Source organism: Sphaerulina musiva (genome assembly GCF_000320565.1).
Source record: "Sphaerulina musiva SO2202 unplaced genomic scaffold SEPMUscaffold_5, whole genome shotgun sequence".
NCBI classification, from domain to species: Eukaryota; Fungi; Ascomycota; class Dothideomycetes; order Mycosphaerellales; family Mycosphaerellaceae; genus Sphaerulina; species Sphaerulina musiva.
The window spans coordinates 1,718,176-1,745,733 of NW_016017387.1; the positions used below are offsets into that span (position 1 = coordinate 1,718,176).

A 27,558-nucleotide genomic window follows, 5' to 3' on the forward strand; every position below is an offset into this window, starting at 1 on the left:
TCAGACTTGAGTAGTGTGTCAGTGAGGGTCTCATGGATGGTGAAGCATCGAAACAGTGTTCCCCAGGATGTGGAGGCGTGGCTAGTACTTGCTTGTAGGTCGCGTGGGTGAGTGTAGAGAAAGGCTCGCAGGCACAGGTAGGCAGGGCTGGTCGTATCGTCGAAGCGAGGGCTCTCAGCTCGCACACACCGTACCTAGTGTGCCGTGTGTTAGTGACATCTGCAGAGCTGCAGGTCGGTGGGATGGATGATTCCGTCCAAAGGCCCTTGCAAGAAGTAGGTTGTGGTCACAAGGCACGGTTGGGAAGCTGACGACGTACATGAGGTAGACCGCAGTCCGTCGTGTACGTCCAAGATGTCAGTTTGCAGGAGCTCGGAAAAGTTCAGCCTTTTTACCTCCTAGGACATCATGGACATGCTTGTGGACGTCCGTGCCAGATACAGGTAGGAGGTAGCCAAAGCAGGCACTGAAGTCTGAGGAGAAGATGTTGGCTCAACTTGGCTGCCACGGTCAAATGGGTCAATGCTATATACCTCAAGCCGACTCCCATGCTGCCGCATACGACTTGCAATTACTGTATCACACAATACACATGTACCTCCGGATCGTATGCCTGTTCCGGACCATGCTCGGTGTTATCCGATCGCTGTCGAGCCATTCCGTCGGGCACAGGACCGCAGGTCGAGACCTCTCATGCTGCGCTCGGATCTATCTGCACACATGGAGGAGGGTCTACGGTACCTACCCAACCCATATACCTGACCTTCCGAATTCAAAGAATGTGCAGGGAAAGGCGCGGTTACTGACTTCAATTGGGTACACCGTACAGCTACACGTAGAGGGTGGATGCGCAGAAATGAATGCCACGGCCCCGCGCAGCCAATCATGTCATCTATCGGTCGTTGTCCAGGGAGGGAGGTCGTAGGTAGGTTAGTAGGGACAGGTAGGGACAGGTATCATGTATGTAATAACGAGGAGGTAATGTAGGAGGTGTGTAAGGTGGTCAGGTATCTGAGGTAGGAGGTAGGAAGCTCATGTTCGGCAGCCAGGAAAACAGTGGAGTCGTGCCTGCCTACCTCCGTGTGTGGAAGGAAGAGTGGATCCACTCCGCCAAACTCTCCAACTGGTCTTACCCGCACACTGACACTCTTGCGACGCGACATCGACAAAGCATCCTTGCCCCGACACAACAACATCAGACCGCGACACAGCTCGCTCATTCGTCGCCGACGCCATTGCAGCACCACCGCAGCCTGTCTGCACTGCGTCCGTCTCCCGCACGTGCGTCGAGGTCAGTCATTGTCGCCCATTGCCCATTGCCCATTGCCCGTCGCCCGTCACCCACCCCAGTCCAGCTTCGCAGAGAGCTCTCCACGCAGCAGCAGCGGCGCCAGCACCACCACGAGCACCACCGCCAGCACCACCGCCAGCAAATCAACGCGTGTGTCTTGGCCAGCAAGCTCCGCCACTGCCGTCCGTCGGCGACGAGGCGTCTGCTGGTGCTGTGTACGCACTGCCAGGCTCGGCGGCGACCCCAAGTGGAGCGTGCAGCAGCAGCCAGCGTGGTGCTTGTGTCTGCCGCCCTGCTGTTGGACATGGGCTCTTTGCTGGTGGCGCCTCTCCCACGTCGCATTGCGGGCTGCACACTCTTCTGACTTGGAACCACTTGCTCACTGCGGACAGATCCCAACCAATTCCTCACTCCTCCCGCCGCCATCCATCAAAATGGGTAAGTCCTTCTGCATTACCTGTATTTCCTCCGCTGCTCGGTGCACCTTCCCTCATCACCTCACTACACCTCACTACACCCACCTCACCTACCTGGCCTGACCTGCTGCACTCCTCTTTCACCCTCCTCCTCCTCCTCAATACACTCACCCACTATTGAGCACCTCCCTTCTTGGACTGTCATTTTTCCCTTCCTGCATTGCGACACATCACCACCGCCCTCATCCATCCTCAACTTCTCTCTCCAGAGCTCCTACTGACACCAGCACCTCTCCAGGTGACCGTGACCGCGACTACGTACGTATCCCCTAACTCCCCCGTGTAATGATGAAGCAGCTTCCTGCCTGCTCTGCCATATGGCAGACTCGATGGAGGTGATGACTGGACCTGGACCGTGATGGACTGGGACTGGGACTGTGACGCGTTGGACTCGAAGAACAAAGGCAATCGAAAGGGCCGAAACGAATGACACCCTCGAGCTGGACGGACGGACAGAGATCAGAAGAAATTTGATATCAAAGCGGCAGAAGACGCGGCGTGAGCAGATGCGAGAGATGACTGGCAAGGACATGAGATGCGACACTCAGTGCTGGACGGCAAGACTCAGTATCATACGGCTTTTCGCAACCGAGGGAGCGGCGGGTCATGTATGCTTTGGTAACAGCCAGCTGCCACCAATATATCCCAGGAGTCCTGCCAGCTCCTTTCATACACTTGTCCAAGAAGACATTTCATAACATGAAGCATTATATGCGTCGTATGCGCAGCCGGCTGCTCGTGATGTCGGACTGTACGCTGCGCGCGACGTTCCAAGAACATCACGAGTGCGCCTCGTTCATGATCTGTCAGCCAGACTCTTACCTTCAAGTGTGCACTTCCAGCAACACCGTCCTGTGAGGCATGTCAGCGGCGGAATGTCTCCTTGCGGCTACTCACAGTGCATTGATCAAGCTGGCGTGTACAGCACGCCGCAGTTTCGAAACATGGCCGTCCTTGCGGTCAGCGCAGCGGTCGGCATCGCCCTCCACCCGCATCAAGAGGAATTCCTCCAGCGCACGCCATACCCCCCACAAGAGACCCAAGACCTGCCCAAGCACAAGACGGCCATCACCCGGTCGCAGGGTTTCAGAACAACAAGATCAGATACGCCTCCAGACGCAGTAGTTCTTGACCTCATCGCAAGGTGCACCTCATATGCAAGCCATGCGCATGCGTCATTGACCCAGCAGCACCCTCAGCACTGTCGTGAATGCCACAATCTCCTCGCGCTGGTCGACCGAAGAGGCTGAGTTGCTCCGTTGGATGTCGCGACTGCTCAGCATCGAGGCATTCTCCTGCAGCTCCTGCGTCGGCTATCCGGAATTTTAGCTCGCATCAAAGTCACAAGCACTGCGTACGAGGACAAGATCGAGCTCAGGCATCCCGCTCTTGTGTTCGTCGGCTTGAGTAGCGTGGATTCGGTCTCCTCCGCAATTGTCTCTGCTCTTGTGAGTCGAGCGCCAACCGATTCCTTTTCGATTCATGGTTTGGTCGGACCCGATCTGCCTGGTCTACCATCAATGTCCATACCTCAGAGACCCATTGGCCAAGCCCAGCACTCACCGCGGCACACGAGTCAGGCCGCAAGCACTTGTGGATTACTGCTTGTGCGATGGATTGCGATCGAGAGGCCCAGTTCCTCCATACATTATTGCTCCCTACCACCAGGGCTGAACAAGTGCCAGTCCCCACTGCCTTTCGTGCGTCGACGATGGGGTCGATTCAGCGTTGACGCCTCTCTGCCTGGACCAAGACAAGTTGCCAACAGCATGCTGCTGTCAGCTTCATCACTTTCCCCGCGGGACCCCTCATTAACGGACACGTCACGCGTCGTGATGGCTCACCAAGTCTTACACAAAATCAAGGCCCTTGCTGCCGATACTGTGGCAGTCACTTGATACCAGTTCGCCGGGACTTGTGCCTTTGACACAAGCTTATGATCAGCTTGCCGCACATGCTACCAGCCCACAACAAGCGCATAACAAATCGCAAAATGACGCAATTGGTGTCCAATACCTCCTTGGATTCCATCGTCTTCTATACCTTGGAAAAGCATTGCAGTGAAACGCAAAATGACCGGGCTTACTTTGCCTGTCCCAACATATCCAACTTTTTCAGCGCAGCAAGTGGAAGCTCAAAGCGTTTCGACTCTCCGAAAATCCGAGGGTGTGGAGCTATGCCTTCATCAAGTGGCCATGCCGCGATTCGACATAGGTCTCATCAGGCAGGTCGAAAAGGCTCAGGCCGCCCATTTCGCAGGTGTTATGCAGACACATCAGTCTCTCGACGGGAGACGCGCTGTCGCTTCATCTGTGCTCCATGTCTTCGCTGCACGCCGTCCATTGTTCTGGTGGCGTGGCATCACAGAGTGGTTGTCCTTCACATTGGCTGCTCCTCTCCACAGCATCAAACATGGCGCGCCATGTGAGGCCATGCAATCCAATCTGTAGGTGAATGGGTGCCTCTACGACTGTGCCACTAGGCTCTCGTATAGCGCGCCCATGTGTGGCTTGATAATCGCCAAGGTCCCGAACGCGAGCCGACCGCAGTAGACCGCGCAGCTCAACAATGGCCATTCCCGATGCTTCAGCAGGCTTTGCGATCAAAGCATGGGTCTCACTGGAACGCGAAGACCGCTATATCCCACGGGCATGATTGACCAGGGATGTCGCTAGATCTCTTAACCTCCGTGTCGTCACTATCGAGATCAGTGCAGCGCGAGAGCCCGTGAGCAACCAGAATGTTGAGGCGCCTAGAGTTGCAGGTGAATGCGCAATTCCTTCGTTTTTCCGCCAGCGCGTCTCATCTGGGACCGACTTGAAGGGCACTCTGGCCACAGGATGGGTCAGGATACCATAAGCAGGCTCTTCACCGCGATCTCCTCTTTGGACTCTCAATACAATCCACGCCATCGAGGTTGAGAGTAATTAAGACGGAGACATGTCGAGCAGATAGGAGAGCGTCTAAGCTTTGGAACGGACGTGGCTTGGCACATTTCGACAAGTTTGAGTTCTCTGCCCTCTCACGAAACGAACACATCAACCTTGTCGTCCAACACGATGGCAATGTCGCCCACTCCGGACCCAATGGATTGGGTGCCCACCACCCCGCCGCCGCCGCCGCAGCAGGTGGCCACCCCCCCGCCGCAGCACCAAATGGACGCCGTACGCAGGAGGGACCATCGTTGCTTCATCTAGTAACGTCTTACTTGGTGGAGTGCTCACTAACTTTCACTCGCAGTCTCGCTCCCGCTCTCCTGAGCGACGCCGTGACTACGGCGACAGATACGATCGCGACAGATCTCGCTCGCCAGACCAGCAGCGTGAGCGACGAGCCCATACCCGCGACCGCTCACCGCGACGAGGCAACGGCCACTACGAAGAGAGCCGCTCCGCACGACCAACACGCTCCGCAGAGGAGCGACAGCAAGCAAAGGGCGAGATCATGAAGAGTGTGGCCGAATCATCGCAGCAGGACCGCCGCGTCTACGTCGGCAACCTGTCCTACGACGTGAAGTGGCACCACCTCAAGGACCACATGCGTAAAGATGGCACATTGGATGTCATCTTCGCTGACGTGCTTCTGCTTCCTAACGGGATGAGCAAGGGCTGCGGGTATGCTCCACCACTTGCTCCCCACCTTCTGTTCACCACAAACAAAACTAACAAACACCCAGAATCGTCGAGTACCAGACACGGGACCAAGCCAAGATCGCCATTGAGCAACTTAGCAACACACCTCTGATGGGACGACTGGTTTACGTGCGCGAAGTAAGTTACTCCATGAACCACGACTCACGATTTGCGCTGATGTGATACAGGACCGCGAGACTGAGCCACGCTTCTCGGGACCACCACGCGGTGGCATCGATGGTGGCGGTTTCCAAGGCGGCGGACGCGGCGGCTTCCACTCTCGCGGTGGTTTCCAGGGCGGCATGGGCGGTGGATACGGTGGTGGAATGCAGCAGCAAGGTGGCAGAAGCCAGATCTTCGTCTCAAACGTGAGTGCCCTGCGAATCACGGAAACCCATAAATATTACTGACATTTTCACAGCTCCCGTACCAGGTCGGCTGGCAAGATCTCAAGGATCTCTTCCGCCAAGCAGGCAACGTTATCCGCGCTGATGTTCACCTGGGTCAAGATGGCAATCCCAAGGGCTCTGGTGTGGTCGCATTCGAGACGCCTGATGACGCACAGAACGCAATCAACACATTCAACGGCTACGACTGGCAAGGCCGCCCGCTCGAAGTTCGTGAAGATCGATTTGCGGGAGCAGGACCAGGCTTTGGCGGTCGTGGAGGCTTTCGTGGGGGCTTTGGCGGTGGCTTTGGAGGCCGTGGCGGCGGATTTGGTCGTGGTGGCTTTGGAGGCTTCGGTGGCGGTCGTGGCGGTTTCCAGGGTGGCTACAGCGGTGGTGGATACCAGGGAGGCGGTGGCTATGGTCAGCAAGGTGGTGCCTACGCTCAAGGCGGAGGCTACAACGCTCCTGCACCAGCCCAAGCTCCCGTGGCGCCCAACGCCTTCACCGACGGTGTCACTTCTGGAGGCGAGGCTAACCCAATCATCCACGTCAAGAACGTAAGTGCAGTTACTTGATGCAGTGGCTGATGATATCTTCTGACACACATTACAGTTACCGTGGAGCACCAGCAACGAAGATTTGGTTGAGCTCTTCCAAACCATTGGAACCGTCGAGCGTGCTGAGATCCAGTACGAGCCAAATGGCCGCTCGCGAGGCAGCGGTGTCGTCCAATTCTCCAACACCAGTGACGCCCAAACCTCCATCGAGAAATTCCAAGGCTACCAGTACGGCGGTCGCCCTCTCGGCCTCGATTATGCCAAGTATCCAGAAGGCGGAGCCATGGAGGGTCAGGAGTCTACTGGCGACCTGCAAGCTCAGATGATGTAAGGTCGCTGCTGACTGATACCACATCACGCGTACGACACCACACTACACGCACTGCAAATGCTTTCGACTCCAGCTGTAGCTGGAACGGCCGGACGACGCCGGTACGGCAATGATTTGTAACATACTGCAATGCGTGCATTAGACGACCGGCGAGTCGCAAAAGCTTTCAGCCTTGGGGCCAATGTACTATAGCTTCGGATACTTCGACTCTTGGGGGAAGGGGGAACTAAGCATGGGCAGATGGACCGCCAACAGGCTTGAATTCACACAAAAGGACCTGGACAGCACAGAGCTGCAGGTTTCATCATCGTGGATCAGCTCGTAGATAATTCTCGCGCCAGGGTAGGCCCAAGATGGGGTTGATTAGGTAGCAGACTATTGAAGACTGGTTGGTGATGCATCTGGATTTCATGTCCGGAGGGTCATGGGGAGAGAGGGAGAGAGTAAATGCTGCTGTGTCATGTTGGTAGAGGTGATGCTGGGCGATCATGACGACAGGATGTTGTTGGTTTGTTATGAAGTGTATCATGGTAATTTTCTCTCTCTCTCTCGCATGGAAGGGATGGGATTTGAGTACCTAAGATGGAAGTTGACCGCTGATGGTGATGATGATGATGATGATGATGATGGTACAGAAACTCCCCGACCCTCCCTCTCAAGTCTGCGATACCTCGCAAAATCACTTTTCAGGCAGAGAACCTAAAGATACCTACAACCTCTCTCTCTCTCTCTCTCTCGCTCACTCTCTTACTACCGTCATCATCATCATGATTGGCATCCATCATAAGAGCATATAAGGTAGGTATCTTTTTTGGATTTTTTCTTTGGTTTCTGTTGTTTTTCGGATACCTACCTAGGTACATCTACCTAAGGTTCAGATAGGTAATGTTTTGGAAAGTATAAGAACCTAGCGGTGTAGGTATATAGATACGGTATGTAGAGAGGTGCGTAAGGTATGTAGATGTTGTGGATATATATTGCGTATATAGTTGTGGATATACGTGGATATATGTGTGTGTTCGAGAAAGGGAGGAGGGATTGAGGTTTGTTCGAAAATGTACCTTATAGTACAGATACCTATAAAAAGAAATTGACTTCGGGATGTAGATCGATCTCTCTTTCCTCTCTTTCCTTAAATACCTAGCGAAGAAGGCGTTTGATAACAAAGTATAGCGTATGAGCGTACATAGTGCTAGAGCTTCCTAGCGCCAAGTTGAAGTAGAGGGTAGGTGAAAGATCTTGTTTTATCTTCTTTACTATAGAAACTACATCACGAAGCAAAATCAAGCTGGTCAAAAAAGTACATGTAGTTGAAACAGACGGGGCGGCATCGTATCGTTACTGTAAGATCTTGGTGGGCCTCAGTAGAAGGTATAGTAGTAGTAATGGCTGGGCGTGGTACATTCTGATTGATACCAGCTCAAACTTGCATGACCAGACGCCGCCAAGAGTCGACTACTCTGTCATGACAAAAGCAGCCTTTTCATTCCGAGCTTCCGTGCACTCGGACTCTTTCTTCGGCATGCGGTGGAGACGAAGGGCCTCGAACACGTACACGGCAGACAGAGCAACAGTCCATCCCCACATGGCAAAGTGCATCGCCATCAGCCAGCGTCCCGCGCGGAGATGGGGAAAGCATATGGTACATAAGATGATTGCGGATGCAGCTCCGGCGGCTCCCACGTTGGTGCCCCAGAATAGCATACGGCGCAGTGACATGCCCACAATGTCATGTGCAATAACAAGATGGCTGACGGCACAGAAGAGGAAGACAGCAAGGCTGATGAGGATAGGTTTCTTGATGGCAGTGCCGGCCGCGGAGGATACAGCAGAGCGGTAGTCGTGCTCGAGGTCCTTTACGACGTAGGCAGCCCCATACATGAGTAGTATGCATATGCAATTGGTGGTGACAGCCAGCCAAGTCCTGGAAGTCATGCCGGAGGGTTCGATGCTTTCTCCACACTTGGAGCACAGCATGACGATGTCTTGGTTGTTGTTGTGATGCCTGCTGGGGGTGTGCCCTGGAACGTGTCGGATGTGGTTGTTGTGGTGGTTGTTATTATTGTTGGCGTTGAGGTAATGCGCACCCAACTGCGCGGTCGGAAACAGGCCTTTCATGATGGGGGGGTTTGGTTGGTTGGTTGGTTGGTTGGTGTGTTAAGTGGTAGCAAATAAAGTCTAGGTAGTAGGTGGATGTGTGTGTGTGTGTGTGTGTGTGTGTGTGTCTGTATGTGTCTGTATGTGTCCAGGATGCAAGGTGATGGAGAGGGTTGGATGTCGAATGGAAGTTGGCAGTTGCCCACCTGACAAAGTCGAGTGGTGGAGTGACGAAACGGGATGAAACACGAGCGGCGTCTGCCTGAATCCTGAAAGACGATCCACTCTGCATCGGGCAAGAAGCACGGCCTCATTCGGGACATGTCTGTTTCACGAGCACGGCGACGAGAGAGACACAGAGACACTTTCACCACAACCACAACCACCCACTCCCGCGCTCCTCTCCAGCCTCTCCCCTCTGCAGCCACTCCCGCACTCCCTCTGCAGCCACTTGACATGCTCGCGGACCCTTTCCGACGGAGCCATGTTCGGACGACGACGGATTCCCTGATATGTCACATGATGGCATCAGGCTGCTGGCACGAGTACTGGGCACAGCTGGTCGATATATCGTGATGGTCGTGATGTATCCTGGAGAGAGCGGTAGACATGGTCTCGTGGTGGGCAATTCTCGTCAGGCTGGCCACGGCTGGAGGCTGGAGTCGGGATGGGTTCCATGGATGCACCGTGTGTGGCTTGAGTGGTGAGGATAGTACTCAGTCGTTTTGCCTGATTTCCAATTGCCACCCGTGTCCTTGGGCTATATCTGTCAGTCATCATCGTCGTTGATGTTGGCTGACCCAGAGGCCCAAGACCAGGGCTGCTGGTCCATTCGTACTGTCTGACTGTGTCTGGACTCTGCAGAAGTGTAGAACGAGGTCCAGGGCGCGTGTCTGGTAGAGACCAGAGTTCTGCTGACGCTCGTGTGGCTTTATCGCCAGTCGTCCCAGTCCCTGTACCGCAACATGGATATGGAATCGGCGTGAAGGTGATGGGATGATGAGGGTCAAGAGGAAGACTGTCCGGAAGGAATTGGAAGGATCAACAGAACGAACTAACTTAGTCCTACCTAATCATCATCAACCATGCACGCAAACACGGGTAGTCTACGCGGCGAGGGGCATGAAATAGAACTAGTAGGTAGAACTCCCACCGACCACCGTACCTCCGTTCTACTTCCGAACATGAGGTGCGTGAAGAAAGTCGTCTTGGCCGACGCCACACCAAGCTGTTGCCCGCCCCCAAGCTATCGTCAGTCAGCGCGCGCCGACGAGATCTACGCCTAAGGTAGCGGACGCATAGCAGATGGGTCTGGCGCTGCGATAAAGACGAGCGATAGGTATAGGTATGAAAACATTGCTCATATCAAGCGGTAGAGTCTGGTATCAAGACTGCGAGCCTCTACGAGCTCTGCCTACCTCCTACCACCCAGGCATTTTCATCTACCGTACCTACCTTCATCCCACCTGCTAACATAGTCCACTCGTCCTCTGGATCATCACCTTCGCTGAACACATTACCCAGCTGACACACCCTGCCTACTCCCTCCCCGCGCCATCATCATGGGCACCACAACGAACGGCGAGCCTAATGGCACTTCCTCCAAAGGCATCCGAATAGCCATCGATCGCGGCGGCACCTTTACCGACTGCGTGGGCAATCCTGGCACTGGCAAGATGGAGGACGATGTGCTGATCAAATTATTGTCTGTGGACCCGCAAAACTACGACGATGCACCACTCGAAGGCATACGACGTCTATTAGAACGATTTACCGGTCAAGATATACCCCGAGGCCAGCCTCTCGACACGAGTAAGATCGAGAGCATCAGGATGGGCACGACGGTAGCGACGAATGCCCTGCTAGAACGGAAAGGCGAGGACATTGCGATGGTCGTCACAAAAGGCTTCAAGGACTGCCTCGAGATTGGCAACCAGAGCAGGCCCAATATTTTCGATTTGGCAATCAGGAAGCCAGAAGTGCTCTACAAGAAGGTCGTAGAAATTGATGAGAGAGTCACTCTCGAGGACTATGCAGAAGACCCGGAGCGCAATCACACCGAAGCACAGTCGGAAGACGCAGCGGGGCAAGGTGCAGAGCTGGTGAAAGGCTTGTCTGGCGAGACTGTGAGGATACTGCAACGACCTGACGAAGGCAGTATACGAAAACAGCTACAAGAGGTATATGACTCTGGACTGAAGAGTATAGCTGTATGCTTGATGCATGGATACACATACCCGCAGCACGAAGCTATTGTAGGAAAGATTGCGAGAGACATCGGTTTCGAGCACGTCTCGCTCTCGTCTGAGCTCATGCCTATGATCAAACTTGTACCGAGAGCGACTTCTGCTTGTGCTGATGCATATCTGACCCCCGCGATACGAAAATACATTGATGGTTTCCAAAAAGGCTTCGAAGGTGGTCTGGGCACGGAGAGCGTCAAGAAGGAAAGTGGTTCCAAGGGAGCTCGCTGCGAGTTCATGCAATCGGATGGAGGTCTTGTGGACGTGAATGGCTTCAGCGGCTTGAAAGCCATCCTCTCGGGCCCGGCTGGTGGTGTCGTTGGCTATGCGCTCACCAGCTACGATCCCCAGACGAAGATTCCCGTCATTGGATTTGATATGGGAGGCACGAGCACTGACGTGTCTAGGTATGGCAGCGGTCGCTACGATCACGTTTTCGAGACCACGACTGCTGGTGTCACCATACAATCACCTCAACTCGATATCAATACTGTCGCAGCTGGAGGTGGATCTCGTCTGTTCTTTCGCAATGGCCTCTTTGTGGTGGGACCTGAGAGCGCGAGCGCTCATCCCGGACCAGCATGTTATCGCAAGGGCGGACCTCTCACCATCACCGATGCGAATCTCTTGCTTGGCCGACTTCTTCCGGACTTTTTCCCCAAGATATTTGGCAAAAATGAGGATGAGGGACTGGATGAGCAGGCGAGCAAGGCCGCTTTTGAGCAGCTGACGGAGCATATCAACAAGGAGAACGCTGCAGGAAACAAGGAGAAGGAGATGAACATGGACGAAGTGGCGTATGGCTTCCTCAAGATTGCCAACGAGACCATGACACGACCGATCCGATCATTGACTGAGGCACGCGGGCATGATACAAGCAAGCACAGGTTGGCCACATTCGGAGGTGCAGGTGGCCAACATGCTGTTGCAATCGCAGAGGCACTGGGCATAACGCAGATTCTCGTGCATCGCTACTCCTCCGTGCTCTCTGCATACGGCATGGCGCTGGCCGATGTTGTTGACGAACGACAAGAACCCGAGTCGAAGATATGGTCAGACAAAGACCAAGAGACCAGGAAATACTTAAAAGACAAGATGGCGGAGCTCAAGAAGAAGTCGACAGCAGTACTCCGAGATCAAGGCTTCTCCGAAGAGCAAGTGCACTTTGAGGAGTACCTCAACATGCGCTACCGTGGTACAGAGTCCGCACTCATGATTGTTCGTCCAACTTCAGAGGAGGCTAACAAAGAGTATGATGGCGATGACTGGGCCTTCGGCAAAGCCTTTGTCCGACAGCACGAGCAAGAGTTTGGTTTTACGCTACCCGATCGTGACATTATCATCGACGATGTGCGCGCCAGAGGCATTGGCAAGACCTTTGAAGGTCTAGAGAAGACTGTTGATCAGCAGCTCAAGGAAGTCAAAGCAAAAGACCTGGCCAAGGGCGACAAGACCTATGGCAGCAGGTCGGTGTACTTTGAGGGTGGGAGGCAAGATACTGCCATTTACAAACTCGAAGACCTGACTGTCGGAGACCGTATCAAAGGTCCTGCAATCATAGCTGATGGCACACAAACCATCGTGGTTACGCCGAATGCATCAGCACTTCTCATTGATACACATGTTGTCATCAATCTCGGCGAAGTCGATGCACAGGAGAAGAAGGTCGACACCAAGAATGTGGATCCGATCGTGCTCTCGATCTTTGCACACAGGTTCATGGCGATTGCAGAGCAGATGGGACGTGCTCTACAGAAGACTTCTGTCTCGACCAATGTCAAAGAAAGACTAGATTATTCTTGTGCTCTGTTCGACGCGGACGGCGGGTTGGTGGCCAACGCACCTCATCTTCCAGTACATCTGGGAAGCATGTCTACCTGCGTTCGCAAGCAAGCCGAAATCTGGAAAGGCAAGCTCGAGAAGGGTGATGTCCTGGTCTCGAATCATCCCATGTTCGGTGGTACACATCTGCCTGACATCACTGTCATCACGCCTGCATTTTCGGGCGATAAGATTGTCTTCTATGTTGCTTCTCGAGCTCATCACGCAGACATCGGTGGTATTCTACCGGGCTCCATGCCCCCACACAGCAAAGAGCTCTTTCAAGAAGGTGCAGCCATCAAGACGGAGAAACTTGTCTCCAAGGGCCACTTCAACGAGAAGCGCATTACGGAGCTACTGCTCGACGAGCCAGCACAGTATCCCGATTGCTCAGGCACTCGTTGTCTGGCTGACAACATCAATGACTTGAAGGCACAAATTGCCGCAAACCAGAAAGGAATCAATCTCATCTCCACACTGATCGAAGACTACGGCGAAGATGTCGTGCAGTTCTACATGCACAGCATTCAAGACAATGCCGAGCTTTCAGTACGCAACCTTCTCAAGGATGTCTCTTCACGCTTTTCCGGCCAAGACCTTGCCGCCATCGATTTCATGGACGATGGATCTCCCATTCAGCTCAAAATCACCATCGACGCCGAGAAAGGTGAAGCAGTTTTCGATTTCACGGGTACGGGGCCAGAAGTGTATGCCAACTGGAACGCACCAGAGGCTGTGACCTACAGTGCCATCATATACTGTCTGAGGTGCCTCATCAGTGAGGATATACCACTCAACCAAGGATGTCTGAAGCCCGTCAAGGTGATCATCCCGCCCAAGAGCTTCCTCTCCCCTTCTGGCACCGCGGCAGTGGTGGGAGGCAATGTTTTGACTTCGCAACGAGTCACGGATGTGGTATTGAAGGCTTTCCAAGCTTGTGCTGCTTCGCAAGGAGACTGCAACAACCTGACCTTTGGCTTTGGCGGGAACGTCTCAGGTCAAAAGGCCGTTAAAGGTTTCGGCTATTACGAGACGATTGCTGGTGGTAGCGGAGCTGGGCCTACGTGGGACGGCACGAATGGGGTGCATACCCATATGACGAATACCAGGATCACGGATGCGGAGGTGTTTGAGAGGAGGTACCCAGTCATTTTGAGGGAGTTCAGTCTGAGATCCAACAGTCACGGAAGGGGACAACACAAGGGAGGTGATGGTGTCATCAGAGATATTGAATTCCGCATACCCGTACAGGTTTCGATCTTGTCCGAGAGGAGAGTGTATCATCCCTATGGACTCGAGGGAGGCGAGGATGCACAGTGCGGGAAGAACATTTGGGTCAGAAAGGTTGCAGGATCGGATGCCGATGTGAAGGAGAATGGCGCGCACACCATCACAGCAGGAAAAGAGACCGGGGTAGAGCAAGAGTACAGGTACACATCACTTGGAGCGAAGAATACCGCAGCCATGCGAGCAGGCGAACGCATCATCATCATGACACCCGGAGGCGGAGGCTGGGGTCCTGCTGGTAAGGCTTCCGAGGCTGCTATCAGGCACGATCCCAAGCAAAACTGGAAAGGTGGCAGTGTAGCTGCCAGACAGGCCGAAGGTGAAGCTAGTGCATGAGAAGAGAAATGGATGATGACTTATGATATATCCTCGAGCTGCAGGACATACCTCATGCGTATAGACTTTCCAGCAACATGAATAAATAAAACGCCCTCCCTTCTTACCTCCAATTCAACCTTCTTTTCTTTCCTTCTTTCTATCTCCTCGTGTATTACTCGGCTGTCTAGGTACCTGATATTTCCGATAAAGTATTTAAAAAATCGACGCATTATCCAAACGAAACATGGATATATTCAACCTTCGTGTAGAACGAATGAATGAAAAGGTTACAATAAGGTCGTATGCTATCTACCTACCTTGTGCATGAAATTAGATACATACCTTACATATCCCAGAATTTAGAAAGTTTCGAAAACACATTTTTTCTAAAAATAAAAAGGAAAAGTACACCAGAGAGGATAGATTCAGCTTTGACTTGGATGTCGCCATCATTATCGTCGTCGTCGTCGTCGTCGTCGTCGTCGTTATCGCTGTGGTTGAGATTGTCGTCGTTTGTTTGAGTATCGGAATTTAGTCCTGGGAGTTTAATTAGGTAACCCTAAGCGACTGGATATACTAGGTAGAGAGAGAGTGTGTGTATGTGTGACATTATTGACGACAGAACAACGACATGTTGCTAGCAATACCTAGGTACACAGTATTTTTGAAGGGAGACGTATCAATCATCATCATTGGGGAAATGCGAAGGATATATACATAAGGTAGGTATACATATATGTCCTCTTAAACCTCCCTCCCTCCTCTCTCCCTACTTCCCTTCAACACTCATCCACCATTATTCTTGACAAGTAGTTTCCCCTTCTGCCCCGACTTCTCATCCAAATCTCGTCGCCAGGAACACTCGGTTGCAAATTCACAAGATCCGCATTTGTACGACGCCTCCTCGATATCTACGCCTTGCGCTGCTCGTTCGCCTCGCCACCACGCGAGCTCCGATAAGACATATGTGTCGAGTGCTTCGGCATCGTAGACGAAGCTTCGTCGGCCGATCAGAGCGCCGGTGGATTTGGCGCGGAATTCGGCTGTGAGGAGAGGAGATATGCAGGATGTACCTGTACCCGTACCTGCTGCGTGAGGAGGTGGGATTGTTCGCTGGAATTCGTTGATCATGTGCGACCAGAGGAGGGAGAGGGTGTTGTAGGTTGTTACCTCGTCCATAGCGGCGTCCACGGGTGTGGAAGAGGAGAATGTCATTTCGTCGTTTTCGTCGTCGACCTCGATTCCTCCGGGCTGTTGGCTGGAGCTGAAGTCGATGTCTGCCATGTTGGCTATGAATGTGTCGCTGAATCGGACATTTGGATCCATGCCATATCTGTCGAATACGCTTTGAGCTTCCACTTGGTTCGCTGCGAGCTCGTTGAGGAGGCGTCGATACAGCATCAGTTGCATCTGAGTCGATTGCATGCGTTTCCCGGACGGAAGAGAGTTGACGCCGCGTGTCTTCACGTCAGTGAGATATATTGTCCGAGCTGGCTGTGGTCGTCGAGGTGTGCCTCCCCATGCAGCTTGGCTGTTGAAGATGGCTCGTTCTTGGGAATTGGCAAAGAAGTCCGTCATCATTCGCTGATCTGCAGGTACCTCTTCGTTCTTTGACCCAGACTTGGCCGTCTCTTGCATTTCTAGCAGCTCGGCCTCCAACTTGTCGTCAGGACAGGTGTAAGACAGTGCATCAATGACCCCAACAACGACATCTCCATCCACCACACTGAATACCTCCAGCTCGCGCGTCAAGCCAGTAGCACGCAGACCACGAAGTCCTTGTATGATGTTCCAAAGTCTCAATCCCATCTGATCCTCCTTGGTCTCGACCTCGACGCGGACTTCCACTTGCGTTTGTTGCTCCAGTTTCTTGTGTATCTTCGAGCCCTGTTTCATAGCCGGTGTACGCTTAACTCGACCATGTGTGGTCAAGCTATACCAGTACTTCAACTCACACCATGCCGGCGTAACCAAATCGGTGACTGTCAGCGGCCGCTGCTTTCGAAAGCGCTCTCGGGGCGTCCTAGTGTCGTTGACAATGGGACTCTCGACAGGACTCGTTTCTCGCTTGATGGGAGTGCCTCCTGTCTGCACAGCTTTGAGCCGCTGTAGTCAGCGGGTCAGTCCTGAGTCGTGAATGTTCTGGATGAAGACGTACTGAATGGATCGCTCTCGTCAAGCCTGGCGTCTTTCGGAGGCTGAACAGGCGCCGCATGACTGTCGGTATTGCCATTGAGAACAGGGAGCTCAACGGCTCGAATGAGCTGGAGTGCCTCAATAACAGCGCGAGACAGGACGAGAGGATATGTCTCTATTTCATCTTTCTCAACTCTTTCTGGCAGAACTGGCTCTTCTCCTTCTGGATCCTCCGTCTTCACTCTCGGCAGTGGTGTTTCCGGCTCTGGAGAGTAGGCAGACGCGAGAAGCTCGTCCACGGTGGCGTCGTCGAGTTCTGATCCATAGTCACTTTCCTCGGCGTCTCTGACTATCGCGTCCTCGTCGTCATCGATATTTGGCTTGCCGTCCGCATCGCCCATGTTGAGCGCCGAGGGGTCATCTTGCTGGCCACGGAATGCACGAACAAAATGTCGACGGTGGTGGATCAACATCGTTGTGTAGCTGCGCGCCAAAGTACTTCAAGCTTGTCCCGCTGTCGCGAGCCAGTGAGCTTCCAGGGTTGGGTCAGGATAGGTCGAGAGCAAAACAACAAGACCAGAAACTGGTTGTGAGATGTCGACGTAACATAACGCACATGGCAAACGATAAAATGTACAGTGTCTATTGGTGTCTATTGGTGTCTATTGGTGTCTATGTATACCATTCGCGGCGCTGTGTCGTGCACACCGCTGTGTCGCTATCGCACCATATCAGGCAGCCATCACTTCTGCGCCACTCCATTGGCAGGCGCTCCATACGAATGGCATTTCCTGCATGCACATACATGCAAGAGAGCTGCGCTTGTTCAGCCTCGCCAGGCATAATCGTAGGAGCCTGGAGAGTGTTTGTAATCGCAGACGTCGTCGCGAATGTTCACCCTTCTACAGCCATATACGCTTGTGGTCATCCATTTTCCGTATGCCAAAGGCGACCAGCTCAACATCGAGGCGAGCTGATGTGTTTTGGGGTCCCTCAAAGCGAGGGTATAGACCTGATGGCTGGGCTGCCGTGCTGCGACCACACACATCTTGGAGACTTCCTTCGCTTTGCTCGGGCCGTAAAACATGCAGCTCAGAGCGATGCCGGGTTGCCAGAAAGCAGCACTGCCGATGTCGTCTCCGGAGGCAATGTCATTGTACTGTTGAATCCAGATAGCATGGCTCAAGCAGCAGCTCGGCAATGTAGGACATGTTGTGCTACGAAGCATAGTTTCGGACGGCCAGGAGCTGTCGTAGGTGCTCACATCGCTTCTGCTGTGCTGTCACCACGGCTCATGGCGAGGTCAACTCTGAGAGAGAACCACTCATAATTTCGAGGATGAAAGCACCACGAAAGAGCCCGCACTTCTTCATTCGCGGGCCCATGCGCAAGCATACCAGTGGCAGCTCTTTCCACAGCGGCTTCTCGACTCATTGCCCGTGTTTTAAAGGCCTCGCTCTTCCTCTCCATCACCTTTGCTCAATCTTCTGCTGTTTGCTACTCTTCCTGTCTCTTTGCTTCCCCAATGAGCCCTCTATCTTCTCCTGTGCTCTCAGCTCTGCTTCAGCAGCTCTATTCAACCAAGACAGATACGTCTGCCATCCAATGGCAATGAAACCCGCGAAAATATTGCGGTTCTGCGGCGGTATAAAAGTAAAACTGAAAGCCGTAACAAAAGGCCACAATTTCCACTATCCCCAAAGAAGTCAGCACCACGGTAGTCAGTCACCTCTTGAGGGTTCAACCTCTCCAGTGATATAGATAAGGTACTCACACTATTCACCCACGAAACCGGCACCGTCCTACAAACCCTATCCACAGTCTCCTTCCACGTGCCTCCCGCAAGTAAAGTCTGCATACCAAAAAAGTAGGTATTAAAAATCGGCGTAAACAGCGTCTGGCTCACGACAATCTTCACCACCAGCCCTTTCCAATGTTTATCATAATTGAAATTTCTCCCCAACCACATAAACCATTTGTAGCTCGGAATGGACGAAATTCCCCCAATCACCATGGCTCGCAGCCCCCGTATGGGCTCATATCTCCCTTCGGTGAAGCTCGACGTCTGCACAAACTGCGCGGACAAGTCGCCGAGAAAATAGATGATCAGACTGCTCTCCAATTGCACCGTCAAGGGTGAGCGAGCTTGCATGGAGCTGTAGGCGCGAAAGGGGAATTTGATCGGTTCGAGCCAGGCATAGTAGGATCCGGAACTCGGCGGGGTGGTATGTGGAACATCTCCTCCTCCTCCTCCTCCTCCGGGATTCGTCTTCGAGGAGTGTTTCGATTTCGTCGATTCGTTCCGCTGGTGTTGTTTGTGGAGATTTCGCTGAACGGTTTGGTGGAGACGACGCAGAGTGGACCGCCCTGCAAAGAATGCAAAAGTCATCTTGCAGGTCGGGCGAAGCACATGGACGATCTCGAAGAAGAAGTGGACAAGGCGATTTGCTGGTGGGTGAGCAGCATGTTGAGACGTGTTGGGTGTTTTTAGTTCTTGCGCGAGTTCGGCCTATGGAGAGTTTCGTATCTACCTAAGGTACTGGTGAAGCCGAGTGCCGGTCCCGTTCGGCAAAGGTGGATCTTCAGCTTCGTAGGGCTGAGTTTTATCGATACGTATACCTTTGCGTGGAGCACGATAATTAGCACTTCCAGATGACAGTTCTCTTGAGAGGTAAGCAAGCCACGAACTTGATGACATGTATTGGGTATGGATGTGTAAGTGATTGCGCGAGAACGACGTTGCGCGTTGTGAGAGCAACACGCTGCCAGCGTCTGGCTGAGCAGATTGCGCCCGGTGGAAGGCGGCGAGGTGGTTCATACATGTAGCTGGGGAATCAATACGCATGAAGAATAGTATAAACATGGGACAAAAGCAGTGATAAGTGTGTGAGTGAATTGCAATTGTTTGCATCATTGTCATTATGATACAGTGGCCATCTTGCCCGCCGTGATGCCCGTGATATCTTTGGTTCAAAACACCTTCCATCTCAGCCCGTAGTCATCTGAGTGTCCCATAAACGCCGTGTTGCAAAAAGTTCAATGTCGAGTACATCTGCCCATCGCACCAGTCACTGTCTGGGGAGGTCGAAGTGGGTACTCATGAAGTCGTGTCGTAGATAGTAAGAGAGCATCTAAGAGCGCTCACCGCGGAGACGGCGGGCAAGCTGGATGTCCTTGCTCTGGATGGTGACACGCTTGGCGTGGATAGCGCAAAGGTTGGTGTCTTCGAAGAGGGAGACGAGGTATGCCTCGACAGACTCCTGGAGAGCGCCGATGGCAGAGCTCTGGAAGCGGAGATCGGACTTGAAGTCTTGAGCAATCTCACGGACAAGACGCTGGAATGGCAGCTTGCGGATGAGGAGCTCGGTCGACTTCTGGTAGCGACGGATCTCACGAAGAGCGACGGTACCTGCGAGTGGGTGTCAGTTGTTGTTCTGATGGCAGACAGTGAGGAATCTGTGAGGCTTACCTGGCTTGTATCGGTGAGGCTTCTTGACACCACCGGTAGATGGTGCGGACTTGCGAGCTTGCTTGGAGGCAAGCTGCTTACGTGGGGCCTTGCCACCAGTGGACTTGCCTGTGATGGTATGTTAGCACGAGGTTGGAGGTGTGTGTGGTGTGGTGTGAGTGGGTTGTGTCGTGGTCAAGGCGCGTCGCAATGTTGTGCGCAAAGTCAGGTGGCGTGAAGCCGAAGTGACGAGATGCGACGACATCATGCGACGGCGGCGGTGATGCTGACGATGATGAGCGACGGCGAGGTGGAAGGCGACAACTTACGGGCAGTCTGCTTGGTACGCGCCATTGTGTGTGATGGTTGATGAGATGGGTGGAGTTGTTGTGATGATGTTGGATGGAAGAAGCGAAGCGGTGGTGAGATAGTTGAAGTCGCTGGGTGTGGATGAGCAAATGTAAGATTGTTTGGGGGAGGGCAGGTTTAAGAGTAAGAAAGGCAGGCTGCTCGAATCAACAAAGTGAGCGCCTGGAAAGCAGCACTCGTAACGAGCAGATTCTCGGTTTGGATCCTCGCGTGTGATTGGCCGAGCGCGATTGATCTTTCTGTGTTGTTGGGTGCACGTGCCAGAACGCGCTTGCTGGCTTTCCGGCGATTGATTCGCGGTACCTCCTAGAGCGCGCCGCCGTACAAGAAGCCTCTCTTCCCCCACCAACTTAACTTCTGCATCCACTCTCCACACCCAGCGACTCTCACCACCAACAACACCAACAACAACACCGCTCCCATCACTCCATCACTACCAACAACACTTCACTCCACCACCCCCAACAACCTTCATCAACATGACTGGACGTGAGTACTCTCTTCCTCCACACACTGCTCCTCATCGCAGCTACTGACTTCCATCGCAGGCGGCAAAGGTGGCAAGGGTCTCGGCAAGGGTGGTGCCAAGCGTCACCGCAAGATCTTGCGTGACAACATCCAGGGTATCACAAAGCCCGCTATCCGCCGTCTCGCACGTCGTGGTGGTGTCAAGCGTATCTCAGCCAGTAAGTTGACCTGATTCGCATTTCGCAATAAGCGCATCTTCTGACTTTCCTCTCCAGTGATCTACGAAGAGACCCGTGGTGTTCTCAAGACCTTCCTCGAGGGTGTTATTCGCGACGCAGTCACATACACAGAGCACGCCAAGCGCAAGACCGTCACCTCGCTCGATGTGGTCTACGCTCTCAAGCGTCAAGGTCGCACCCTTTACGGTTTCGGTGGTTAAGCGATTGGTTTGGGGGTTCTTTCAAGATTTGCATGGTTTTTACGACACTCAAGATATCCATCAGCATGATGCTGCGGCACAGAGGCCGGCGATGGATATGGCGCGATACGGATGGGTTTTTTGGCAGCAAGCAATTCAGCTTCGCTTTGGGCGCTGTATCATAATGAGAACAACGGCGGGCGTTCCATGGTGAGAATCAGCAGCCGCGATATCAAATGACAATGATACCAACACTTCAAACATGTGCTCTACTCTCAATTCCCCTCCGTTCCACTGTCTTGACGACCTGGCACTTTGTTTGCTGTCGCGTCGCGTCTGGCTCGGTTTTCGGCCGATCAACAGATGACGTCCGCGCGCAAGGCCGACCCACTGACCTCTGCCTCATGAAGACGAATGTGTTCTGCCACAGTGCACACGATAGTATCTGTATGGAGCTGAACGCTGTATACATTCATCGCTTGCATGGTGCACGATTGTGCTGGCGCTGGACTAGCAGCTGCTTGCCTCGCATCTGAAGAACCACCACGAGGTCGAACTAGCGACATACATAACCTTCGGCACGCTCTTATTCATGCCACCAATACCCCTCATGATTTCACCTCCCACATTTCTCCTTCTGATGTGACCCTAGAAGCTACCGTGGGAGCATCATCCGCTTTCATCTCTCATCCTATTCCCGAAGGTGTCCGCTGCTGACTCTCTTGCCACATTCAGCAGCCATGTCTTTTCCAGATCCTCAACCAAAGGCTCTCTTCTTCGATGTCTTTGGGACATGTGTCGACTGGCGTACTACTGTAACCGATGCTCTCGAAAGTGCGTGTAATCAGGCTTTGGCCAGAGCATCTTCGTCTATTACTCCCCATATCAGATCCCGGGCGGAAGGCTTGGTGTGTTTGTTATTCCCGCAGAAGAGTTTATACTTCCTTTGCTTTGCTTTTTGGCTGACTTGGGCTCCACTCTTCTTCTTCTTCCTCCTCTTCTCCCAGACGAAGAGATACTGGGGTGATATTGCTCAGGAATGGCGGAACTCCTATCTCAAGTTTACGCGATCCATAGCCAGTGACCCGAACATCCCATACAAGACTGTTGATCAGCATCATCTGGACGCCCTGCGAGAGATTTTGACCCAGCACGAGCTTCTTCTTCCGCGGCAAGGAGATATCTCTGGAGACGATGGATCTCTCTTTGACGAGCAAGAGCTCCATACATTGAGTATGGTCTGGCACAAATTGGCACCTTGGCCCGACACTGTACAGGGGCTACACCAGCTGAACAAGAAATTCTCGACCATCACACTGAGTAACGGCAACGTTTCCCTCTTGGAAGACATGGTCCAGCATGGCAGCATGCCATTCACTCACATCTACTCTGCAGAGATGTTCCAATCCTACAAGCCCAGTCCCAAGGTCTATCTGTATGTGTTTTTTTGCCTTTCCTTTCACTATGTTGACTACATACATCCATCCATCCCGACCTACATCGGAGAGCGAAGCCGGTGCTAACGGGTGAGTAGAGGTGCAGCGAAGAAAATGGGACTCCAGCCAGCAGAGTGTATGATGGTAGCTGCTCACCTGGACGATTTGAAGCATGCTAAGCAGAATGGTTTTCGCACGCTGTATGTAGAGAGGTCTCAAGAAGAAAGGCATCCTGAGCTTCTCAAGGAGAACATCCCAGACGTAGTAGTTCAGCTTGATGAGGAAGGCTTCGTAGAGGCTGCTAGAAAGTTGGGGATCGAAGTATCTTAGCATCGCATCCTATCCATATACCTAGATATCACCTATCTACCTTACCTATGCAAGCAACGGACTGCAGTCTATACTCTCAATATTCCTCCCGTCTCAACTACGCATACCTCGAATATTACAATCAACCTCCCTCGCAATACTCATCAACCCTACATCCTATCTCCCCCAAAACATCAACTCTACCTCCTGTTAAACTACCATCACATTCCAAAATCCCCCCCATTTCCCAAAAAACCACTAAATCCTCCTCTCCCAAATATCTCAACACCCAGACCTCCAAGCCCCCTCCAAAATCCACAGTATATCTCCAATATACCGATAATTTCTATAACATCAACAAAGAAGGTTAGAAGATAAAGGAATATATACACGTCGTCGTTGAAGTGCAAAGTCCCATAGGTAATTTTATGTAACCCTAAGATGCTTGGAGGAAGGGAGGGGAGGAGGGAGGATTAGGTAAGACGAGGTACCTTTCGCCGCACGCGTTACGTTACACGTACGGGTATTAGCTATAGGGTACCTGTACCTATAGGAAGGACATGTACCTTTTCTACTTTTCCCCTTCGTTCCCTTTTCGCCAAAGCGACGGCAAATAAGCAGAGGAGAGGATTTGCAGAAGAAGAAGAAAGACTCCCTCCCTAAAAGAAAAATCCCCTTCCCACCCCCCCCCCCTCCCTGATTTCTCCTCTCCCGAGCCGAGCTGACTGACAGTCCTGTCCTATTTTACTCCGAGAGAAGAAGGGAGAAAAAAAAAGAAATATACGCGTACAAGCAGGCAGTAGTGCAAGGACTTTTGTGGATTTGTAGAGTATATGCTACCTCTACTTCTCTCTCTCCTTCTCTCCTTCTCTCCTTCTCTTCTTTTCTCCCTTCGATACGTACGTCCAGCGCAGTTTCCCCCAAAAAAGGAAAATTCGTTATGAAAGAAAAAAAGTTGGATATACACTCGAAGTCGTCACTCCCATCAAGCCCAAGCGAGAACTCAGTCAACCCTCGCTAATAACAAAGAAAAATAACAATCGTCCATAAAATTCATGATGATCATGATCGTGATGATGAAGAAGAAGAAGAAGAACTCGTCGAACTCGCAACAGAAGTCGTCCGATTCCTCTTAAACCCATTCAACCAAGTCATCGATCTCGATCTCGATTTTTTCGTCTCAATAGAATCTTGAACGTTGAGAACCAGAAGCGATCGTAAAGGGGTTGTAGAAATGGATTTGGCTTGGAGGGTAGTGACGGGCGTCAACAAGAGAGCTGTTGCGACTAATGTGGAAGCAGACATGACGTCTAATGTGTCGTTGTCGTTGTCGTTGTCATTGTCGTCGTGGAGATGGATCATGCGATCTGTTGGGAGAAAAAAGATTTGTTAGTGGTGGGTTTTTCTGTTCGAAAAAAAGGAGAAGGGGAGGGGGGGCGGGTTCGATCGATAGGTAGGTACTACTTACGCTGTACGGGTGCTCTGCAAATTGGGGTGGTGCAAGAGCAGGTTGGTGGAGACTCTGTTCTTGGAGGAGGAGAAGTCTGAGCTCGTGATCGACGCATGTTGTTGATGATTTTAGTAGGAAGCTGGGATCAATCTTGAAGGGTTGGTGTGTTTGTTGCAACTGTGTCGGAGAATGCGCAGATTGTTTGGCGATGAATGCGAAAAGTCCTGTCAATCGAGTCCACAGTATGATGGCGTAGATGTGAGAGTCTTAAAGCTCCCTCATGGTTCAGCCTTGTAGCACCAAAATAGCTGTAACAACAGGTGACAACGTCTGCACAGATGAGTCTCATCTCTACCTGGAGAGGCCCGAGCGTTGAAACGGTTCGTTGCAATCCTAGTTCTCATGGGCAAGGACAAGTTTCGTACACGTGAGAGGCCCGGACCTGTGTCCGTGGACCCTTCAACAACATTCATATTGCAGACGTTGTTGGTGGCACTCGATGTGCAACCGTACTGCAGAAGCGCAAGACCAATGAATACGTGTTCTCACTTGTCACTGGTCTCCTTTTCTTGCTGGACGCCTCCTGAGCGGCTATTCCCTTCTCAGACTTCCCGCCGTTGCCGGATCACGACTGTTCCGGGGTCAGAAAGCCGCTCCCTCGACCGCGGCATGTCTACATTGCGACATGCCCATCAAGGAAGAAGATGCTCTGTATGGAAGGCGGCATAAATTCATTCCTGTGGACCGATGCGCCGCACATTTCGTGTAGTCGTCGATACCAGGCAAGGTATGGTATTGTTGGAGGATCTTGGCGACGTCGTAAAGGACGACTTCCCGCGTTTCGAATGTTGCTCTTAATAACCCCACTTACATGCACCTTTGCAACGTCTTCGTCTTGAGTCAAAATCAGCCAAAAAGCCGCAACGCGCGCTCGAAGCATACCTGTAAATGGCCAGTCAGGAAAAAGACGAGTCCCAGCTAGCGCTCGCGAGGCAGCTTAATCATGTGCCGTGGTGCGAGCAGTATGAGCGAATGATATCTGGAATGCTGTAAGAAGTGCCTATTCCGCGTGAGTGAGCCGCCGTGCCATCGATTGACACGATGATTTAGCTACAACTCCTTCACTCCAGATCTTGCAAAAGCCCGACACAAAGTACGCAAGTTCTGCCACCAGTACAACACTTCCTTTCCGTCTGGCGACGATGATTCGCCCGAATCGCTTGCCGCAAATCGCTATGCTGGCCTCCAGACAGTACTTGGTCGGGTAGGTAAAGATGCATATCTGGAACCGCCCTTCTACCTCGACTACGGGTGCAATACGGTTATTGGCGATCGCTTCTATTCTGGTTTCAACTTTACTATCCTTGATTGCGGTCTGGTGACAATCGGAGACCGAGGTATGAAACAGGTCTACCAGAAACCCGACTACATCCTAGAAAATTGCTGACCTTTGATCAGTGATGGTCGGTCCCAATGTGTCCATCTTCGCTGCGACGCACGAGACGGAGGTGCAAAGCCGGAGAGATGACATTGAGTATGCAAGGCCAGTGAAGATTGGTAGCGATTGCTGGATCGGCGGGCACGTCGTGATCTTGCCTGGGGTGGAAATCGGAGAAGGATGCACAATTGCAGCCTCTTCAGTAGTCACTAAGAGCATTCCAGCTTGGAGTGTGGTTATGGGATCTCCCGCAAAGGTTGTGAAGAAGGTGATGCCCCTTGAACCGGTTCAGTCGGATACGCCAAATGCATGAGCCGGGTCAGCATCAGGCGTAATCCCGGCACTTCCAAGAATCGTGATTCTCACACTGTCCTAGCTGTGTCTCCATATCTCTCTTCTCGAAACTTGTTGGTCGTGGGTGCTGGCACAGGCGCGGTCCCTTGGTGCTTCGGAGCCAGCGTTGCTGATTTACGGAGGCCCTGAGAAGAGCTTGAGAGGTTCATGCAATCGCAGTTTCAGCTCCTTGCTACTGCTCCGCTACCCTCTGCATGGGACGTGTTCGCCATAGCGTCTCGAGCTTCGGCTGCGGTCTGCTATGCTGTGATTTGCACCGGACACGACGTGTTGCTGTTGAGTGATACCTCCTAGCTGCTCGAGCGGTATCTGTGAAGAGTTTGAAACTGCATTGACTGCCTGCCTTGATGCTGCTGATCAGTCGTGACATCCAACCTTTGTTGCCTGGACTTCCTTGCCCAAGTGTCCGATCTCTTCCATACGTAGCTAGTCCACCATGTGCTGCAATGCCCTGTTCCTTTCTGCAACGATCTTAAGACTTACGGCCATTGGGCTCCATCTCCTTCTCCCATTGCCGCAGACCTTGTCCCTTATTCTCGAGCATCTCTTGAATCCCACCACTCTCTGTCTGAAGAGTCGTGTGGCCTGACACTCTGTGCTTTGTCCATGGCAGCACTTGCTTCTGCCTGCTTCTCGTCAAAGACTCGCAGTCATGGTTGGCCGGATGATTGCGCGCTGGCTACTGTGGCAGGTCTCTCTAGATGGCTGACAGCCATTACGCCCTGGGGTCTTTTGGCCTGTCCCATCGTGCCTAGGTACGTAGCGGTCGGTCGGGGCGTATCGTTCGTACCTAGGTAGGTAGGTAAGCTCTTACCACGCGTGTCTTGCACGACGCGTTCAGTCGAGCGTAGCGTCTATGAGGGCGTATTGCGGTATCCTTTCGCCCAAAAACTTCGCCTGCAGAACTCTTATGTCGTAGAGGTATAGCAGCATCTACATGTATTTGAGCTCATATATGTAGTTCACGGGAGGCTGTGAATAGCCCCAGTGGTGGAGGAGGAAGTGCTTGGCGGTGAAGGGCTCCTACCTACTGAAGGTAAGGTCAGGTAGGTATTCTCCTGCACCGAATCCTTCCCAGCCTACCTACCTGTACCTGACCTCTCACCCTTCACCACGGACGAGCTTTTCATCACCATCGGCATATCTACATATAGAGTGCAACTCCACCATACTGTCGTTGCGCCGAGTCCGTATGCATTCGCTACAGATGTAGGACGTAGCTGCTACTTACCTAGACGTTGATCGAGCTAGGAGCGATAGAAGATCAAGACATGAAAAAAACGCAAAAAC

At 52.6% G+C, this 27,558-nt stretch overlaps 10 protein-coding genes across 10 annotated transcripts; 4 read left to right on the forward strand and 6 right to left on the reverse strand.

Annotated features, from left to right (window-relative positions):
• The first annotated feature begins 1,163 nt into the window (after window positions 1-1,163).
• SEPMUDRAFT_149463 (RNA-binding domain-containing protein) lies at window positions 1,164-7,385 on the forward strand. The gene is made up of 8 exons (XM_016905568.1): window positions 1,164-1,291; window positions 1,684-1,729; window positions 2,006-2,025; window positions 5,008-5,381; window positions 5,444-5,537; window positions 5,588-5,767; window positions 5,821-6,345; window positions 6,401-7,385. The coding sequence occupies exons 2-8, from the start codon at window positions 1,726-1,728 to the stop codon at window positions 6,674-6,676; spliced, it is 1,473 nt and encodes a 490-aa protein (XP_016761051.1). The 5' UTR covers window positions 1,164-1,291; window positions 1,684-1,725; the 3' UTR covers window positions 6,677-7,385.
• Window positions 7,386-8,131: 746 nt separating this feature from the next.
• SEPMUDRAFT_117474 (uncharacterized protein) lies at window positions 8,132-8,794 on the reverse strand (the record flags this gene model as incomplete). Its single annotated transcript, XM_016901341.1, has 1 exon — window positions 8,132-8,794. One exon carries the CDS (start codon window positions 8,792-8,794, stop codon window positions 8,132-8,134), a length of 663 nt encoding a protein of 220 aa, XP_016761052.1.
• A 1,533-nt stretch (window positions 8,795-10,327) lies between these two features.
• Window positions 10,328-14,531, forward strand: SEPMUDRAFT_149465 (5-oxoprolinase). The gene has a single exon (XM_016905569.1). It carries the CDS (start codon window positions 10,336-10,338, stop codon window positions 14,458-14,460), a length of 4,125 nt encoding a protein of 1,374 aa, XP_016761053.1. The 5' UTR covers window positions 10,328-10,335; the 3' UTR covers window positions 14,461-14,531.
• A 584-nt stretch (window positions 14,532-15,115) lies between these two features.
• On the reverse strand, window positions 15,116-17,084 carry SEPMUDRAFT_149466 (uncharacterized protein). The gene is made up of 2 exons (XM_016905570.1): window positions 16,601-17,084; window positions 15,116-16,538 (listed from the first exon to the last, which is right to left on the reverse strand). Exons 1-2 carry the CDS (start codon window positions 17,049-17,051, stop codon window positions 15,229-15,231), a joined length of 1,761 nt encoding a protein of 586 aa, XP_016761054.1. The 5' UTR covers window positions 17,052-17,084; the 3' UTR covers window positions 15,116-15,228.
• Window positions 17,085-17,244: 160 nt separating this feature from the next.
• Window positions 17,245-18,814, reverse strand: SEPMUDRAFT_126004 (uncharacterized protein). The gene is made up of 2 exons (XM_016902027.1): window positions 18,353-18,814; window positions 17,245-18,269 (listed from the first exon to the last, which is right to left on the reverse strand). Exon 2 carries the CDS (start codon window positions 17,804-17,806, stop codon window positions 17,405-17,407), a length of 402 nt encoding a protein of 133 aa, XP_016761055.1. The 5' UTR covers window positions 17,807-18,269; window positions 18,353-18,814; the 3' UTR covers window positions 17,245-17,404.
• On the reverse strand, window positions 17,245-18,967 carry SEPMUDRAFT_66465 (uncharacterized protein; the record flags this gene model as incomplete). Its single annotated transcript, XM_016909750.1, has 2 exons — window positions 17,245-18,269; window positions 18,353-18,967. 2 exons carry the CDS (start codon window positions 18,965-18,967, stop codon window positions 18,048-18,050), a joined length of 837 nt encoding a protein of 278 aa, XP_016761056.1. The 3' UTR covers window positions 17,245-18,047.
• A 440-nt stretch (window positions 18,968-19,407) lies between these two features.
• On the reverse strand, window positions 19,408-20,479 carry SEPMUDRAFT_126005 (histone cluster 1, H3g). Its single transcript, XM_016902028.1, has 3 exons — window positions 20,356-20,479; window positions 20,048-20,155; window positions 19,408-19,987 (listed from the first exon to the last, which is right to left on the reverse strand). Exons 1-3 carry the CDS (start codon window positions 20,378-20,380, stop codon window positions 19,710-19,712), a joined length of 411 nt encoding a protein of 136 aa, XP_016761057.1. The 5' UTR covers window positions 20,381-20,479; the 3' UTR covers window positions 19,408-19,709.
• Window positions 20,480-20,768: 289 nt separating this feature from the next.
• Window positions 20,769-21,549, forward strand: SEPMUDRAFT_149469 (histone-fold-containing protein). Its single transcript, XM_016905571.1, has 3 exons — window positions 20,769-20,884; window positions 20,944-21,081; window positions 21,139-21,549. The coding sequence occupies exons 1-3, from the start codon at window positions 20,875-20,877 to the stop codon at window positions 21,300-21,302; spliced, it is 312 nt and encodes a 103-aa protein (XP_016761058.1). The 5' UTR covers window positions 20,769-20,874; the 3' UTR covers window positions 21,303-21,549.
• A 423-nt stretch (window positions 21,550-21,972) lies between these two features.
• Window positions 21,973-23,105, forward strand: SEPMUDRAFT_149471 (haloacid dehalogenase, type II). Its single transcript, XM_016905572.1, has 3 exons — window positions 21,973-22,189; window positions 22,289-22,716; window positions 22,816-23,105. The coding sequence occupies exons 1-3, from the start codon at window positions 22,022-22,024 to the stop codon at window positions 23,045-23,047; spliced, it is 828 nt and encodes a 275-aa protein (XP_016761059.1). The 5' UTR covers window positions 21,973-22,021; the 3' UTR covers window positions 23,048-23,105.
• An 811-nt stretch (window positions 23,106-23,916) lies between these two features.
• Window positions 23,917-25,115, reverse strand: SEPMUDRAFT_149472 (uncharacterized protein). Its single transcript, XM_016905573.1, has 2 exons — window positions 24,495-25,115; window positions 23,917-24,393 (listed from the first exon to the last, which is right to left on the reverse strand). Exons 1-2 carry the CDS (start codon window positions 24,589-24,591, stop codon window positions 24,089-24,091), a joined length of 402 nt encoding a protein of 133 aa, XP_016761060.1. The 5' UTR covers window positions 24,592-25,115; the 3' UTR covers window positions 23,917-24,088.
• Window positions 25,116-27,558: the final 2,443 nt, after the last annotated feature.

What these genes read in the sequence shown, in the direction of transcription:
- SEPMUDRAFT_149472 (XM_016905573.1), bottom strand. Translation starts at nt 24,591, where the DNA reads ATGCGTCGATCACGAGCTCAGACTTCTCCTCCTCCAAGAACAGAGTCT. An exon ending in TTGCAGAGCACCCGTACAGC is followed by an intron (nt 24,394 to 24,494) that starts GTAAGTAGTACC and finishes TTCTCCCAACAG; the next exon opens with ATCGCATGATCCATCTCCAC.
- SEPMUDRAFT_126004 (XM_016902027.1), bottom strand. Translation starts at nt 17,806, where the DNA reads ATGCTTCGTAGCACAACATGTCCTACATTGCCGAGCTGCTGCTTGAGC.
- SEPMUDRAFT_149469 (XM_016905571.1), top strand. An exon ending in TGTCAAGCGTATCTCAGCCA is followed by an intron (nt 21,082 to 21,138) that starts GTAAGTTGACCT and finishes TTTCCTCTCCAG; the next exon opens with TGATCTACGAAGAGACCCGT.
- SEPMUDRAFT_126005 (XM_016902028.1), bottom strand. Translation starts at nt 20,380, where the DNA reads ATGGCGCGTACCAAGCAGACTGCCC. An exon ending in GCGTACCAAGCAGACTGCCC is followed by an intron (nt 20,156 to 20,355) that starts GTAAGTTGTCGC and finishes ATACCATCACAG; the next exon opens with GCAAGTCCACTGGTGGCAAG. An exon ending in GCCTCACCGATACAAGCCAG is followed by an intron (nt 19,988 to 20,047) that starts GTAAGCCTCACA and finishes ACCCACTCGCAG; the next exon opens with GTACCGTCGCTCTTCGTGAG.
- SEPMUDRAFT_149471 (XM_016905572.1), top strand. Translation starts at nt 22,022, where the DNA reads ATGTCTTTTCCAGATCCTCAACCAAAGGCTCTCTTCTTCGATGTCTTT. An exon ending in GATCCCGGGCGGAAGGCTTG is followed by an intron (nt 22,190 to 22,288) that starts GTGTGTTTGTTA and finishes CTCTTCTCCCAG; the next exon opens with ACGAAGAGATACTGGGGTGA. An exon ending in CCCAGTCCCAAGGTCTATCT is followed by an intron (nt 22,717 to 22,815) that starts GTATGTGTTTTT and finishes ACGGGTGAGTAG; the next exon opens with AGGTGCAGCGAAGAAAATGG.
- SEPMUDRAFT_149466 (XM_016905570.1), bottom strand. Translation starts at nt 17,051, where the DNA reads ATGTTGATCCACCACCGTCGACATTTTGTTCGTGCATTCCGTGGCCAG. An exon ending in TGACGAGAGCGATCCATTCA is followed by an intron (nt 16,539 to 16,600) that starts GTACGTCTTCAT and finishes AGCGGCTCAAAG; the next exon opens with CTGTGCAGACAGGAGGCACT.
- SEPMUDRAFT_149463 (XM_016905568.1), top strand. An exon ending in GTGACCGTGACCGCGACTAC is followed by an intron (nt 2,026 to 5,007) that starts GTACGTATCCCC and finishes TTTCACTCGCAG; the next exon opens with TCTCGCTCCCGCTCTCCTGA. An exon ending in CAATCATCCACGTCAAGAAC is followed by an intron (nt 6,346 to 6,400) that starts GTAAGTGCAGTT and finishes CACACATTACAG; the next exon opens with TTACCGTGGAGCACCAGCAA.
- SEPMUDRAFT_149465 (XM_016905569.1), top strand. Translation starts at nt 10,336, where the DNA reads ATGGGCACCACAACGAACGGCGAGCCTAATGGCACTTCCTCCAAAGGC.